The sequence below is a fragment of the Asparagus officinalis genome, chromosome 9 (genome assembly GCF_001876935.1).
Source record: "Asparagus officinalis chromosome 9, Aspof.V1, whole genome shotgun sequence".
Lineage (NCBI taxonomy): Eukaryota > Viridiplantae > Streptophyta > Magnoliopsida > Asparagales > Asparagaceae > Asparagus > Asparagus officinalis.
In genome coordinates this window covers 65,550,736-65,564,611 of record NC_033802.1, presented here as the reverse complement: position 1 = coordinate 65,564,611, position 13,876 = coordinate 65,550,736, and the positions used below count along the sequence as shown (strand labels likewise).

Here is a 13,876-nt window from a genome sequence, read left to right as displayed (position 1 = left end):
TTTTCTTCTTTTGGAATTATGAAGCATTGCATAATTGTATTCCCACCTTCCTAACAAATTCTTAACGTATGGATATTGTACCATTGTTCACATTTTTGTTGTGAGTTTTTGTGTCTATTGGATGCCATGTAGCCATTATTATTTTTTAGCAAACAATGCACTTTGATCACTATCACCCAAAATCTAGCAACATTTTTTTACGAGCATTGATCTATTCTGATTCAATTTTTGCTTATTTTGTGATTGGGTAAAACATAGGACAAATTTTCAAAACCGACCCATTTGGGTTTTTAATTGCAAAAAACGACCGGTTTTGAAAATATTTACAAAAACCGACCTGTTTTCAGCCAGGGGCTGAAAACAGCTCGGTTTTTTTAAATTTTTTCGGGAAACTTCACGGGAGTTGAACTCCCGTGAAGTTTTTTCTCATAACAAAACTTCACGGGAGTTGAACTCCCGTGAAGTTTGGGGAAAAAAAATTTAAAAACTGACCCAGTTTCAACCAACTGGGTCGGTTTTTATAATTAAAATTAAAATGAGTCGTTTTTTGCAATTAAAAACCCAAATGGGTCGGTTTTGAAAATTTGTCCGTAAAACATAACCAGAATCGAGCTAGTGTTTTCTAGGCAAAATCAGCTAAAAACTAATTCTTTTCCAAACCGCCCCTCTGGAGCAATACTAATCAGTTTAAGATAAAATTGGACCAGAATCAATCCTAGACCAGTTTAGTTGTATAAAATTTACTGAACAAGCCCTAATTGTTTCATCTGAATAAAGCCAATGAAATGATTTAGGAAGCAATGGGTAAATTGAGGGTGAAACGGTAATATATTGTGGATAGGCCAATCTGTAACCTGAACAAAGTTTAGGAATTGGATGGGGAAAAAACAAACATGCTATATCTACTACTTTTAACTTAAAGCAGAACCTTATATTATGTTTCAGTAAAATTATAAATCATTAAAATATTATGCGTTCTACAGTAAATTTGAACTTTAAAATACTGTTGTACCATAGTGAAATTTTGAAACTTGATAGCAATATTTATTCTACAGTAAGTTTTGGTTAAAGTTGTTATTATTATTTGATTGTTTCAAACTTGATAAAGTAAAATTTTGTCAGTCGTCAACTTGCTTATACCATTTGATGTTTGTTGTATAATATTATTTGGTTGTTTCAATCTTGATAGAGTAAAAAATACAACAAACTTAACGACACAAGACCAATCCTGATTAGATGTGCAAAACAAAATACTAGGTCATGCTTAGTACAAGATTAATACTAGTTTTATAAGAATGTTAGAACTAAATACATACTTAAGTGATTTAGGGGTCTGATATGAAAATATGAAAGATTTAAGAGACGGATATCTGGAAAAAAAAACTCATATATATATATATATATATATATGTGTGTGTGTGTGAACGTGGGGCTACAAGCACGTGAGCTGCTTACAGATTTTTTGCTTGGCTGAGTTCAACGGATATCTTGATAGAGTTGAACTCCCGTGAATTTTTTTCTCATAACAAAACTTCACGGGAGTTGAACTCCCGTGAAGTTTGGGAAAAAAAAATTTAAAAACCGACTCAGTTTCAACCAACTGGGTCGGTTTTTATAATTAAAATTAAAATGAGTCGTTTTTTGTAATTAAAAACCCAAATGGGTCGGTTTTGAAAATTTGTCCGTAAAACATAACCAGAATCGAGCTAGTGTTTTCTAGGCAAAATCAGCTAAAAACTAATTCTTTTCCAAACCGCCCCTTTGGAGCAATACTAATCAGTTTAATAAGATAAAATTGGACCAGAATCAATCCTAGACCAGTTTAGTTTTATAAAATTTACTGAACAAGCCCTAATTGTTTCATCTGAATAAAGCCAATGAAATGATTTAGGAAGCAATGGGTAAATTGAGGGTGAAACGGTAATATATTGTGGATAGGCCAATCTGTAACCTGAACAAAGTTTAGGAATTGGATGGGGAAAAAACAAACATGCTATATCTACTACTTTTAACTTAAAGCAGAACCTTAAAATAACTGTTAATTCTATAGTAAAACACTATTCATGTTACAGTAAAATTTTAAGTTATTAAAATGTTATTCGTTCTACAATAAATTTGAACTTTAAAATACTGTTGTACCACAGTGAATTTTTGAAACTTGGTAGCTATATTTATTCTACAGTAAGTTTTGGTTAAAGTTGTTCTTATTATTTGATTGTTTCAAACTTGATACGCGGGAATGAGGAGGAATGGAATGCAATTCCCACTTCCCATTCCCTCATACCAAACACACCTATATTTTAGATGTTGGAATGACCATTCCCTAGGAATGATCATTCCCACTATTTGTGGGAATAAGCATTCCAAGTGAGAAGAAAATGAATGGTCATTCCCATTCAAGTGAGAATAAAAAACTAGTTAGGTATTTTTCAATTATATCCATATTAATAATAAAGAATGTTTGGGTGAGGCGCTATGCAAGTGGGCAATTTTAGATTGACAATTTAGGCTAGTATATCATTTTGCTATTTCGAAACTTATTATTTTAGTTGGTATTGTTTTATGGATTTTTTCTATTATGAATTGAGTGATTTTGATACTTTATCAAATAAGTTAATTTATATATCTAGAACTGTGGATTGTGGATATCATTCTTTTTTTTTAGACCTATGAAAGATACGATAATCTTTTTTTTTATTTTTCTTTAATTTTTAAGATTAAGAAATAGCGAGTATTGTTTAAAAAATATAAACGAAACATACACCTGATGGATAACACGAGCATTAGTATAACACATACCTAGATTAGTATAACATATGCGTATATAAAATTATTTAGTTATTATCATTAATGTTTATTTTTTATCTTATTAAAAATCTATGTTGTTGTAAGGGCATTATTAGAAAATGAGATTTCATTCTCACTTGTGTACTAGTGATACCAAACATGGGAATGGGAATGAGATTTTCATTCTAGCTTCATTCTACGAACGCACCCAAACAAGAGAATGAGAATGAGCATTCCATTCCCACATGCAATCCATTCCATTCCTTCTTCCATTCCATTCCCAAGTTTGTCCATTCCCGCGTACCAAACGAGGCGTTAAAATAACTGTTAATTCTATAGTAAAACACTATTCATGTTACAGTAAAATTTTAAGTTATTAAAATGTTATTCGTTCTACAATAAATTTGAACTTTAAAATACTGTTGTACCACAGTGAATTTTTGAAACTTGGTAGCTATATTTATTCTACAGTAAGTTTTGGTTAAAGTTGTTCTTATTATTTGATTGTTTCAAACTTGATAAAGTAAAATTTTGTCAGTCGTCAACTTGCTTATACCATTTGATGTTTCTTGTATAATATTATTTGATTGTTTCAATCCTGATAGAGTAAAAAATACAACAAACTTAATGACACATGACCAATCCTGATTAGATGTGCAAAACAAAATACTAGGTCATGCTTAGCACAAGATTAATACTAGTTTTATAAGAATGTTAGAACTAAATACTTACTTAAGTGATTTAGGGGGCTGATTTGAAAATATGAAAGATTTAAGAGGCGGAAATCTGGAAAAAAAAATACCCATTTACCTTCCCGTTATGTTTTGACCATTCGTTGAGCCGTGCAAAAAGTTCTATTCATTCGAAACCGTTAAAATTACAACAAGTGGATAAAGTGTCAAAACATGACGGGTTCACCCCAAAATTGATGCGTTTGGGTTTAAGAACGTGTAGATCAAGTTCAACAGAGCGGATTGTAAAAAAAATTAGGAAATGATGTGATTTTAGGCTGCGTCCTTAGGTGGGAGCCTAAGGTGTCACCTTAGATTCACTTTTCCATATATATATATGAGATTAATGGGTATCCTTGTCATAGGAGGGGATTTCCTCCTATGACGCCTCTAAAATCACATGATTGAGCGATATTGTGGATGATCCGCTCCGTTAAACTTGATCTACATATTCTAAAACCCCAACACACCAAGTTTGGGGTGAACCCGTCGTCGTTTGACCATTCATCCACTCGTATCAATTTTAACGGTTTTGAATGAATAGAACTTTTCACATGGCTCGATGGAGGGTCAAACGACAACGGATTCACCCCAAACTTGGTGTGTTGGGGTTTTAGAATATGTAAATCAAGTTCAACGGAGCGGATCATCCATAATGTCGCTCAATCATGTGATTTTAGAGGCGTCAAGGAGGAAATCCCCTCCTATGACAAGGATACCCATTAATCTCATATATATATGTAAGTCCTAGCTGACATTGCTTATTCTCAATAAGTTTTTCCTAATGAATTCATAGGTTATATTTCTTCATGGATTCAAAGAAAACCTCCGATTTCAAGGTTTGCTTTCCCGCAGGCCGACTATTACAACAATCCTAAGTCTAGTAAAGTTGTCCATGTTTATTGTGCTTGGTTTATTTCTCAACCACAATCACGTCTAAGGAAAAATATCAAGTACACCCGGGTCTATGACATTAAATATGCATCAAATGAATGTCAGCTCTTGGATCATTGAATTTTGGGATATAAATCTTCGTATATGCATTTCTAAGATTGGATGTATGTTATGGCTAAAAAAGGATACAATTTGTATAGATCTTCAAGAAAATAAAACCCATTCTTTTAGATTGAGTCGTATTTTCCAAGATTTAACTTGTTCGACGACTTGAGATATACAAGTTCAGTGAAACAAAAGCAATCAAGAATGTGCCATCATGGTGAATGGGTCTCTTACTATCTATAACCCTTGTAAAAGAGGCCTCAAACAGGGAGACCCTCTGTCCCCCATACTTTTTATATTGATAGTGGATGTGCTAAACAAGATGCTATATAGGAATGCAGATGATAGAAATCTTTTTGTTCTTCCCCTCTCCGTTGCTATATCTCACATCAGATCCTTACAGTTTGCTGATGACACCTTAACCTTTGCCAATGCTAATCCTAAAGAGATAGCTGTCCTCAAGGCTATCTTCTACATTTTTGAAAATATCACTGGTCTGAGCATCAATTATGCTAAAACTTCCTTGATTTATTTTGGAAGAGTGAGTAACAGAGGTAATAGGTTGGCATCTGCTCTCAATTGTAAACATGAATCCTTACCTTTGACTTATCTAGATGTGAGAAAGTTAAAAGATATGATTGGAAACCCTTAATAGAGAAGATTAAAACAAAATTACCTTAGTGGAACGGAAAAACCTCTCTATTGGTGGTTGTCTCACTTTGATAAATGTTGTGCTCTCATCTTTGCCTCTATACTACATATGTCTTTCTACAAGTTACCTGATTGGATCATTAAGGAAGTAGATAGAACTAGGAAAATTTTCCTTTTTTTTGGAGGGGGGATGGCCATTACATAACAAACCTATGAAATGTTTGGTCAATTGAAAAGTGGTGTACATGGCCAAAAAAGAGGGAGGATTGTGTGTTGTTGATCTGAAATGCCTTAATAACTCCCTCTTGTCTAAATGGCTACGGCATGCCATTAGGATGTTGGCCTTCTTGTTTTGATGATGTTTAACAAATAATTTACTTCTAATGTTGTTTGTCTAGTGTGCCTTCTTGTTTTGATGATGTTTAACAAATAATTTACTTCTAATGTTGTTTGTCTAGTGTTTGTATTTTCGTATTTATTCTAGGCAAATGTTTAACAAATAATTTACTTCTAATGTTGTTTGTCTAGTGTTTGTATTTTCGTATTTATTCTAGGCAAATAACGAGTTGGAGGTTGGATGGATTGCATCACAACGATCATATCCAATGGAGGTTGGCGGAATTATGGAGTGAAGCCTACACAATTCAAAGTTAAAGATCAAGTTCAAGCTTCATCCGCAAGTGTACCAAGTCGAGCTTATTGAAGATCAAGATCTAGCTTTGGTAAATTAGTTTATGTGTTATATTATGTGTGTTCAATACTTCAAGCTCAATTTCATACACACACACACGTTTATTTTAATTTATCATTGTTTTGAATTATAGACTTATTAACATGATGATATATCTTTTATCAAGTCTATAAACCTATTGGAAAGTGTTTTGAAACTTGTTTGGAATGAATTTGTCAAAATCAAGTTTTAACAAGTTTTGTTCGTGCATGTTTAAAGTTCATGTTCGTGCATGTTTTTACAAAACAGATGAGTTTTCACAATTGAGAAATACAATTTGAAAAATTTCTTTGTTTACATGCTTATATTCATATATACAAACATTTTGCCAAGTTTTACTAATTTTGGAGTTGTTTTGTTATTTTCAATTGAATTTACAAAATCGAGTTTTCAGCAGTTTTTTAGAAACTATTTATCTATGTTCAAACATTTATTTCTCTCAACTGTAAAGTGATTTTTCAGAAATTTTTTTTCTAACATGTTCATCTACATGTGTAGAACCTTCCCTCAAAATTTCATTATTTTTGAAGTTTATTTACTATTTTTAATTGATTTTACAAAGTTAGATATGCAAAATTCTAGAGCTGTCAAAAACTGGAAACTGCATGTGCATGTTTGCTACAGTGCGGTCGACCGTACGCAGTCCAGAGTGCAGTTTTTGAGTTTTTTCTCACGGTCGACCGCGACGGTCGACCGCCAAAGTTTCTGAAATTTTGTGGGTTTTGAAAGTGGCTCCCCCCCCCCCCCCCCCCTGTCTTTTCATTCCCAACGGCTATTTTCCTGCAGCCGTTGTTTGGGGCTTTTTGGTCTTTTGTTTGGGGTTTTTGGCTGAGGTTTTGGGAGGCTATAAATACCTCTTTTGTTTGGGGTTTTTGGCTGAGGTTTTGGGAGGCTATAAATACCCCATTGATCTCAGTTCTCAAAGAGAATTCAAGAGGCTTTTAACAAAGTTTTAATCAAGGGTTTAAGTTTGTTTAAAGTGTGTTTATAAGCTTGTAAGCATTTGAATGTTTTGGTTTTGTAAATCAATTCCACAAGAGCTTGAGGAGATCATCTATTGAAGTTTGAGCTTCCAACTATTCTCCCTCCACCTCTTGATCTATTGAGAAGATTTCTAAACTCTTATCTAGCTTTACATTTGATTAGTTATTTGATTATCTTTTACTAAAGCTAGTTTGATATTGAGTTTAGTTGATTTGATTTCACTCATTGTTTACACACACCTACTTGAGCTTATTGTATTTTCATACATAGTATATTTGGGTTGGTGAGAGTTGTAACAATTGAGTGTGAGTTTTCATTGTGTTCTCATCCATATTAGAGAGTAAATCATTTATTGTAATTGTGCTTATTGTGAGAATCACTTTGTAATACACTTGTACACCGAGAGAAGTGTGTGGCGAGAGTCGGGGATCGTCCCAAGAGAAGTGGCGTCGGTTAACCAACCTAGAGAGAGGTGGTATCCGAGCACTTGAGGGAGACACATCTAGGTCCAACACTTGAGAGGGTGTAGAGTGTGATTGCCTAGTGTTTGTTGTGTGAGAGTTTTCGGTAAACTTGTAAACCGAGTGTGTAGAAGTTTCGGTTTCCAAATCGGATTGTGATAATGGATTTCTCCCCGGGAGTGGGGAGCGGAGACGTAGGACAGAAGGTCTGAACTCCGTGATCATTTGATTGTGTTTGAGTGTGCTTTGGCGTTTATTCTTATTTATGCTCATTGCTCATATCGTCATTGTCTCATTATTTATATCATCCACTATCTAGTTCATATTGTTTACCCTTGTGTTAGTTTATATATTCTTGCATATATATTTCATCATATAGGATATATCTCATTGTTTATATTGCTTATCCTAGCTTATATATTTTGTTATATTTCATACTTGCTAGGATAACTCATTAATTAGTTTTAATTGGCATAAAATCGGATTAGATTAGCATAAGACCCTAATCACCCCCCCCCTCTAGGGTCTAACATAGGAGACATTCTCGTGCTGGCTCAACCCGCTCATCTCTTTATAAGAGACAAATGGTCTGGAGATGATACCCTTGAGAGTCTCTTTCCCCATACTTTCTCTCTGGCTTTGGCACATAACGCCACTGTTCTTAGTCAGGGTTCCTTTCATAATGGCTCCTGTGTATGAAACTCTGCTCTTAGAATACCAATCCACGAGCACCAAAAAGTTGATAAACAGAACATTATTCTCTTTCTTTCCTCATATAAAGTTGACAACAATCCTAAGATCATTGACATTCTCACATGGAATCTATCCAACACAGGTGAATTCTCTGTAAATTCCCTCTACAAGCTTACTATTAGTAGAGATGTGTCCTCTGACCTATCAATGCAAATCTGGAAATCCATCTTCTCTCTCAAGGTCAAAAATTTTTCTGGCTTCTATCTATCAATAAACACAATATCAAGGTTTACTTCAGTAAGAAAGGGTGGCAGGGCTGATCAAACATGTTCTCTTTGCCTCAATGAGTTGGAAGATTCTAATCACCTTTTTGTTACCTATAATTTCACTGTAAATATTTGGAACTTCTTCCAGTCTCACTTTGGCCATCCAAATAACTTACATGATCTCATACACTCCAAAGGAGGGTTTCTTAGCTCTGCTAAACAAAAAATTATTTAGCAATCTCTATTTCTAATTACATGCTGGTGCATATGACGTGTACGGAACAACATGACATCTTTCACAATGTACCACAGAGTGTCAAAAATGTTATTAACTCTTCAATTCACTTTACCAATGAATGGACAAGATCATCGTCAGGGAAAGCTGCAAAGACTCTCAAGCTAGCATTAGAAGAACAAGATCTTCCATCAATTCTAGTCTCGAGCAGCTGAGAGAGAAGGCAGGAAGCTCAGGTAGTGCAAGAAGAAGATGATATGAGACAGATGCAAGCTGAAGAAGAAGAAAGGAGACCTCATATATAACCGGCAAAACCAAGCTTTTATGTTTGGCAATTAGTTTGTAATTATTTCTCTTTTTTTGAAATTGCTTGGTGCAGATAAACACATATATAGTTTGTTTTGAGGATTTTCAGGGTAAAAACTTTCATTTCTCCCCCTCTTTTTGGTCATGTACCTGCCTTTGGTCCATATCTATATCAGTGTTGTGGTGAATGGCGGCTAGATTCCTTTCGTCACCCTGATTGATGTATCTATGGAGAAAGTCTCCGTAACAATTTTGGGAGAAAGGCTATGTTTCTACCTATAATTTTCTAGGACACCACCTCATGTCCATCTCTTTATATATGAATAAAATGAACGAAGATTTTTCCTTGTTTTTCTGCTAAAAAAAGCAGTCGGGAATAATCGTAATTTGATAAATAATTAAACTAACACTCAAACTGGTTTTGTTAAGCAAAATTTTGGCCAATAAATGGGCTAGTTCTGAATTAGTGAACACTTCATCAAATTGAATTGGATAAATGGCACTTAAATACCTTATTGTTTTACCATTTTTACACTTACATGCGCTTAAGTTATAAAAAGTAGCACTTTGATGCCTAAGTTGTAAAAGAATAACACTTTAATACCACAAGTCGTAAAAAACTAGCACGATAGTACATTTTGTTAGTTGCACATTTATTGCCACTAGTTGGATTGCACGTGCAATGCACGTGGTAAAATTTTTATTATTTATTTAAAATTTTAAATTTTATTTATAAAGATTTGTTATTAAATTATGGAATGTAAGTAATGGATCAAATATATAAGCATAGTCTAAACATTCAACATTTGAACAATGAAATTATATTTATTAATTGATTGGGCGATAGTACACTCATTGCATCTATAACGTGATTGATCAATCAAATATCGTCACAAAAATATACATAATAGTAATGTTTGACGATGTGGATGTAAGTCCAAACTCATGGCATTCGAAACTTGACTAAGCCTTTACAATACGTAATATGTGAGTACATATATTCACGCAAGAAAATTTCACAATCTCATATAAATTCCAAAACACTCATTAAACTTTGTCTGATCAAACATTATTATTAAGGTCGATGAGTAACTTTCTAAGGATAGGGGATTTGAAATGTAAATGGGAGAACAATCATCAGATCGAATCAAAGAATGCCAACACATCCAAATACGAATAGGTGAACACCCTTGGCTGCAAATCTCGAAATACTCTTGGATACTCAAAACATATGCAAACACAAAAAGAAAATGAAATCAACACATTCAAACATTAGATAAACACATCTAATACTCTTATCAATACCATTCAGCAGCTCCAAGAACAAAACTGTAAAGTTTACTCAAGTTGTAAGCTAAAATATCTTTTTCAGTGAACTACAAATAGATACCAACAAACAACACCTGAAACTGTAAATAAAATTTCCCAAAAAATTTAAAAAGAAAAAGAATAGGAATTTTACGGTCAAACCGTAAAATAAAGATTCAATAGGCAACTCAAGCAAGTACTCCCCCCAACTTACATTTAACAACCCAAAATTCACGTTCATGTCATTCTGAAGTACATGACTCAATAGATATAACATGAATGTTTGTTTTTGCTTCTACACCTCTGCATTTGAATGCATTTCCATAAGCCAAGGTAATAAAATTGGATAGTTCACAATGTAGCACTTGGAATAATAGTCTCTATATTTGCAGGCATGAGAACATTGAAGTCATCGGCAGCCGTGGATACCCACATCCCTGGGATCTGCTGGTGCGAGTGTATTCCCTTCAAATATTTTTGGCCTCATACACACACACAAAATAACAAATTTATATTAGTTTCTCCTTAATCACATACATATACAAGGAATAAGATAAATCTAACAGTTATATAGAGAACTTTTTGATGTAAATGTAGGTTTGGCAAGAACATATGTGGGGTTGCTCATATTCTTTTGGGTCTCTTGCAATGTTAGATTTATTTGGCAAAATGTATTTCCACAGACATCTATTACGCAAGTAAGCTCATGAATTTTAAGAAAAGAAACTGTGAAGAGGGGGACCATGATATCTCCAAAAGGAGAAATAATATACCTATGACCCGACAAGCTAAGTCGAGAAAAATGCAATTAAAGATATTGACCAAGAAAGGCAGCTCACAGTACATGAGCGAGTCTAGCTCACGATTGTATATAAAACACTAAGTGTGGCAAGGCCTGTAAATTGAACAGACCTACACATAAAGTCATTAGTGTTTATCAAGTTTAGTTGATGACCATAGTAATGTTCAGTGAAGCAGAAGAGATTGATTAAGTCAAGGCGGTAATTTTGTGGTCCGCAGGAGATGAGAGGAAAAGTTGGATGACTCACTTCATAGCTTCTTTGTCCAGTTGTATATGTAACCTGAGGCTCTTTTACAGTGTCTTGATGATTGAGATATTATGTTTTGTTTGTTTCATGAGATATAATCGCGGAGGGATTATATAGTAGCATGCATGATTTTTATAATTAAAGTGTGTGGGAATAACACGCTATATTTGCATCATGCAAATTCTTCTGTATCATGCAAATTCTTCTGTATCTGATGTGGGACAGGCACTGTCGCAGTGGAATAGAGGCATGCATGGCCTAATATCATGCATCAAGAATCATCGGTTGCTAAAGTTTTTGGGTCAAGGGTGTTAGAAAGATTTGAGTCAAGACTCACGATGTGGGAAGAAACACAGGAATGATGATATTTGTTGGAGTGCTTTCTCCAAGCTATTGAAGCAATCGATTCTTGCACTTCTCAATGCCTACACGAGGCCAAGATTTCCTTATGGTGCTTAGGAGGTGAAGAGTCTGCTCTTAGAAGCTCTCATCTCTGATGATGCAGCTGAGTCCCAAGCTAAGAGTTTCGAACAAGCCAAACAAGATTGTAGTTAGCTAATCTCTCTTAATTTGACCCCTTTGTTTCAATTTGACCATGTTAATTATTAGGATATAAAAAAGTATATACTAATAGAACATGACAAATACATCCATATGATTATATAAATGATTATATGATTATCGCAACAAAAGTTGATTATTTTATCAAAAATTGATGATTGTTTGACTAAAAGTTGAAGACCAGGTGTTAAATGTCACTTCTAAACCTTAGGGAGATATTTTGTTATCTCTACAAATTATAGTAGAACTTTTGTAATTTATCCGGACAACTGGAATAGGAACAAACCTGATGAACGAAAAGGAGCTGAGGTAGTTCTTTTATCTTTGCTTTAAATTCAGCCTTTTCATCCTCATCTCTTTCCAATGAGAGGCCCCATATTCTGGAAATATAAAACAAACACGATTTATATAGGACTACTAAAAAAAAGTAAGTTCCATGACATTTTTGCTTTTTTGCCTTCTATGTAGTTGATGGTAAAGAAAATAACTTTCGTCAATAGATTACCTACAGATGAGACAACCAAAGTGGATGCTTCGTGCGTGCTCCATTCTATTGATGTAATAGGTTGCTTATGGTACTCAAAGTGTGAAACCAAGGAATCATCCTGCTGATGTAAATGGATGTATGTTAAGCTTTGAACTCGTGCAAAGAAATAAACATAACAAAGCAAAGTAGTTTTCCCTGTCAACAAATTACAGAGAGGATATACTAACAATCTCAACCCACCACAGCAGGTTTCATGGAATCTAATCTAAATACCGGAGCCATTAATGAGTCAACCTAATGTGATGGGTCAACCTAATCTGAAATTACTTGAACCAAATCTGAAGTGTGTATGGAAAAGGATTAAGGGGAAACTGAATGGCATGTATGTTTACTGAATTGTGAATCAAGATAACATTCTAGAATTCACAGTAGTAGCATTATCTATTAACGTTTTCTCTCAAGAGTATTGGATGTTGGCTGTTCAATAATTTTAGGAACCATTCATTACAAAAGAAGATTCGAATTATTTAAACAGTTGATATATGATCAATATTATTATGTCTAAGAAAACCACTCTGAACATAGTTCCAAAGTGATAGTACTATTGGGAGGATATGCATATTAATAAAGAATTTGTAATTATCACCAGTGAACTGGATAGAAAGATTGCCAGAGCTAGCATTCATAAAGTCGTAATGGTAATTTTCTCTAACAATTTGGTGTTAAGTACTATCACTTCAAGAAAATTTATATCAATATCAATAGCACATAGTAGTTAAGCCATGAAGCAATTTGAGCTTCACATACCTTAATAGCATGTGAAAAGCCAGTTTGGTAAACTGAATTCCTAGCAATCTCACATAAATCACATGCACTTTACCCATAAGAAAAACATTGTAAAAGGATTTCAATGATAATCCAGAAATAAGGAATTGTTGCTCAACAGAGATTTTGCAAGGCTAATCTGGGCAAACAACTACGGTAAGATAATAACTTGGAATGAAAACTAACTGACAAGTCTGTACAAACACAAGCATGTTTGCATAGCAGCACATTTGCATCACGGCACAACATAACATGCATGAAATTAATTTTGTCTCAATAAGCAAAAAATATTCCCATATGCGGACAACCTAATTGGAAAAATAAAATCTCAGTCAGTTAAATATGATAGATTTAAAATGATATGCAAATGATCATTACTAAGGAAGACGCGTTATTATGATAAATTAATTATATTAGCTTGGATGAAAAAAGTTTAGCAATAAATGTGGCACATACCTGCTCAGGAGTTTTTTCCCCCAACCACTGCAATCCTTCACTATTATTACTTACAAAATGAAACAACTCGAGCAATCCTTCACTATTATTACTTGCAAAAGGAATACGTAAATGATATGTAGTGTCAATACTCATTTTTGTATAAATACCGTATATTTTGTTTCTGGTTTTCCCCAACCGCTGCGTTCTGGTCTAGACCTTCCAAGTGTAGGTGCACCGGATAGTGCAACTATTTCCTGAAGCAACAAAATACATTTCATGCATGTCAAACAATCTATAAGCTACAAAATGTTAAAGAGATTCATATAACATTAGCATCAATTTTGATGCAAGTGTGAACCTGGTCA

The 13,876-nt window shown here is 34.0% G+C and overlaps 1 protein-coding gene across 1 annotated transcript in view; it reads right to left on the bottom strand.

Annotated features, from left to right (window-relative positions):
- Positions 1–13,664, bottom strand: part of LOC109823562 — a 19,326-nt gene extending 5,662 nt beyond the window's left edge. Inside the window, exons 1-5 of the mRNA XM_020389838.1 lie at positions 13,530–13,664; positions 13,264–13,381; positions 13,056–13,122; positions 12,048–12,141; positions 10,149–10,219 (exon numbers count right to left, since the gene is read on the bottom strand). Of these exons, the coding sequence (XP_020245427.1) occupies positions 10,149–10,219; positions 12,048–12,141; positions 13,056–13,122; positions 13,264–13,381; positions 13,530–13,664 (485 nt within the window). The remainder of the gene's footprint in view (positions 1–10,148; positions 10,220–12,047; positions 12,142–13,055; positions 13,123–13,263; positions 13,382–13,529) is intronic.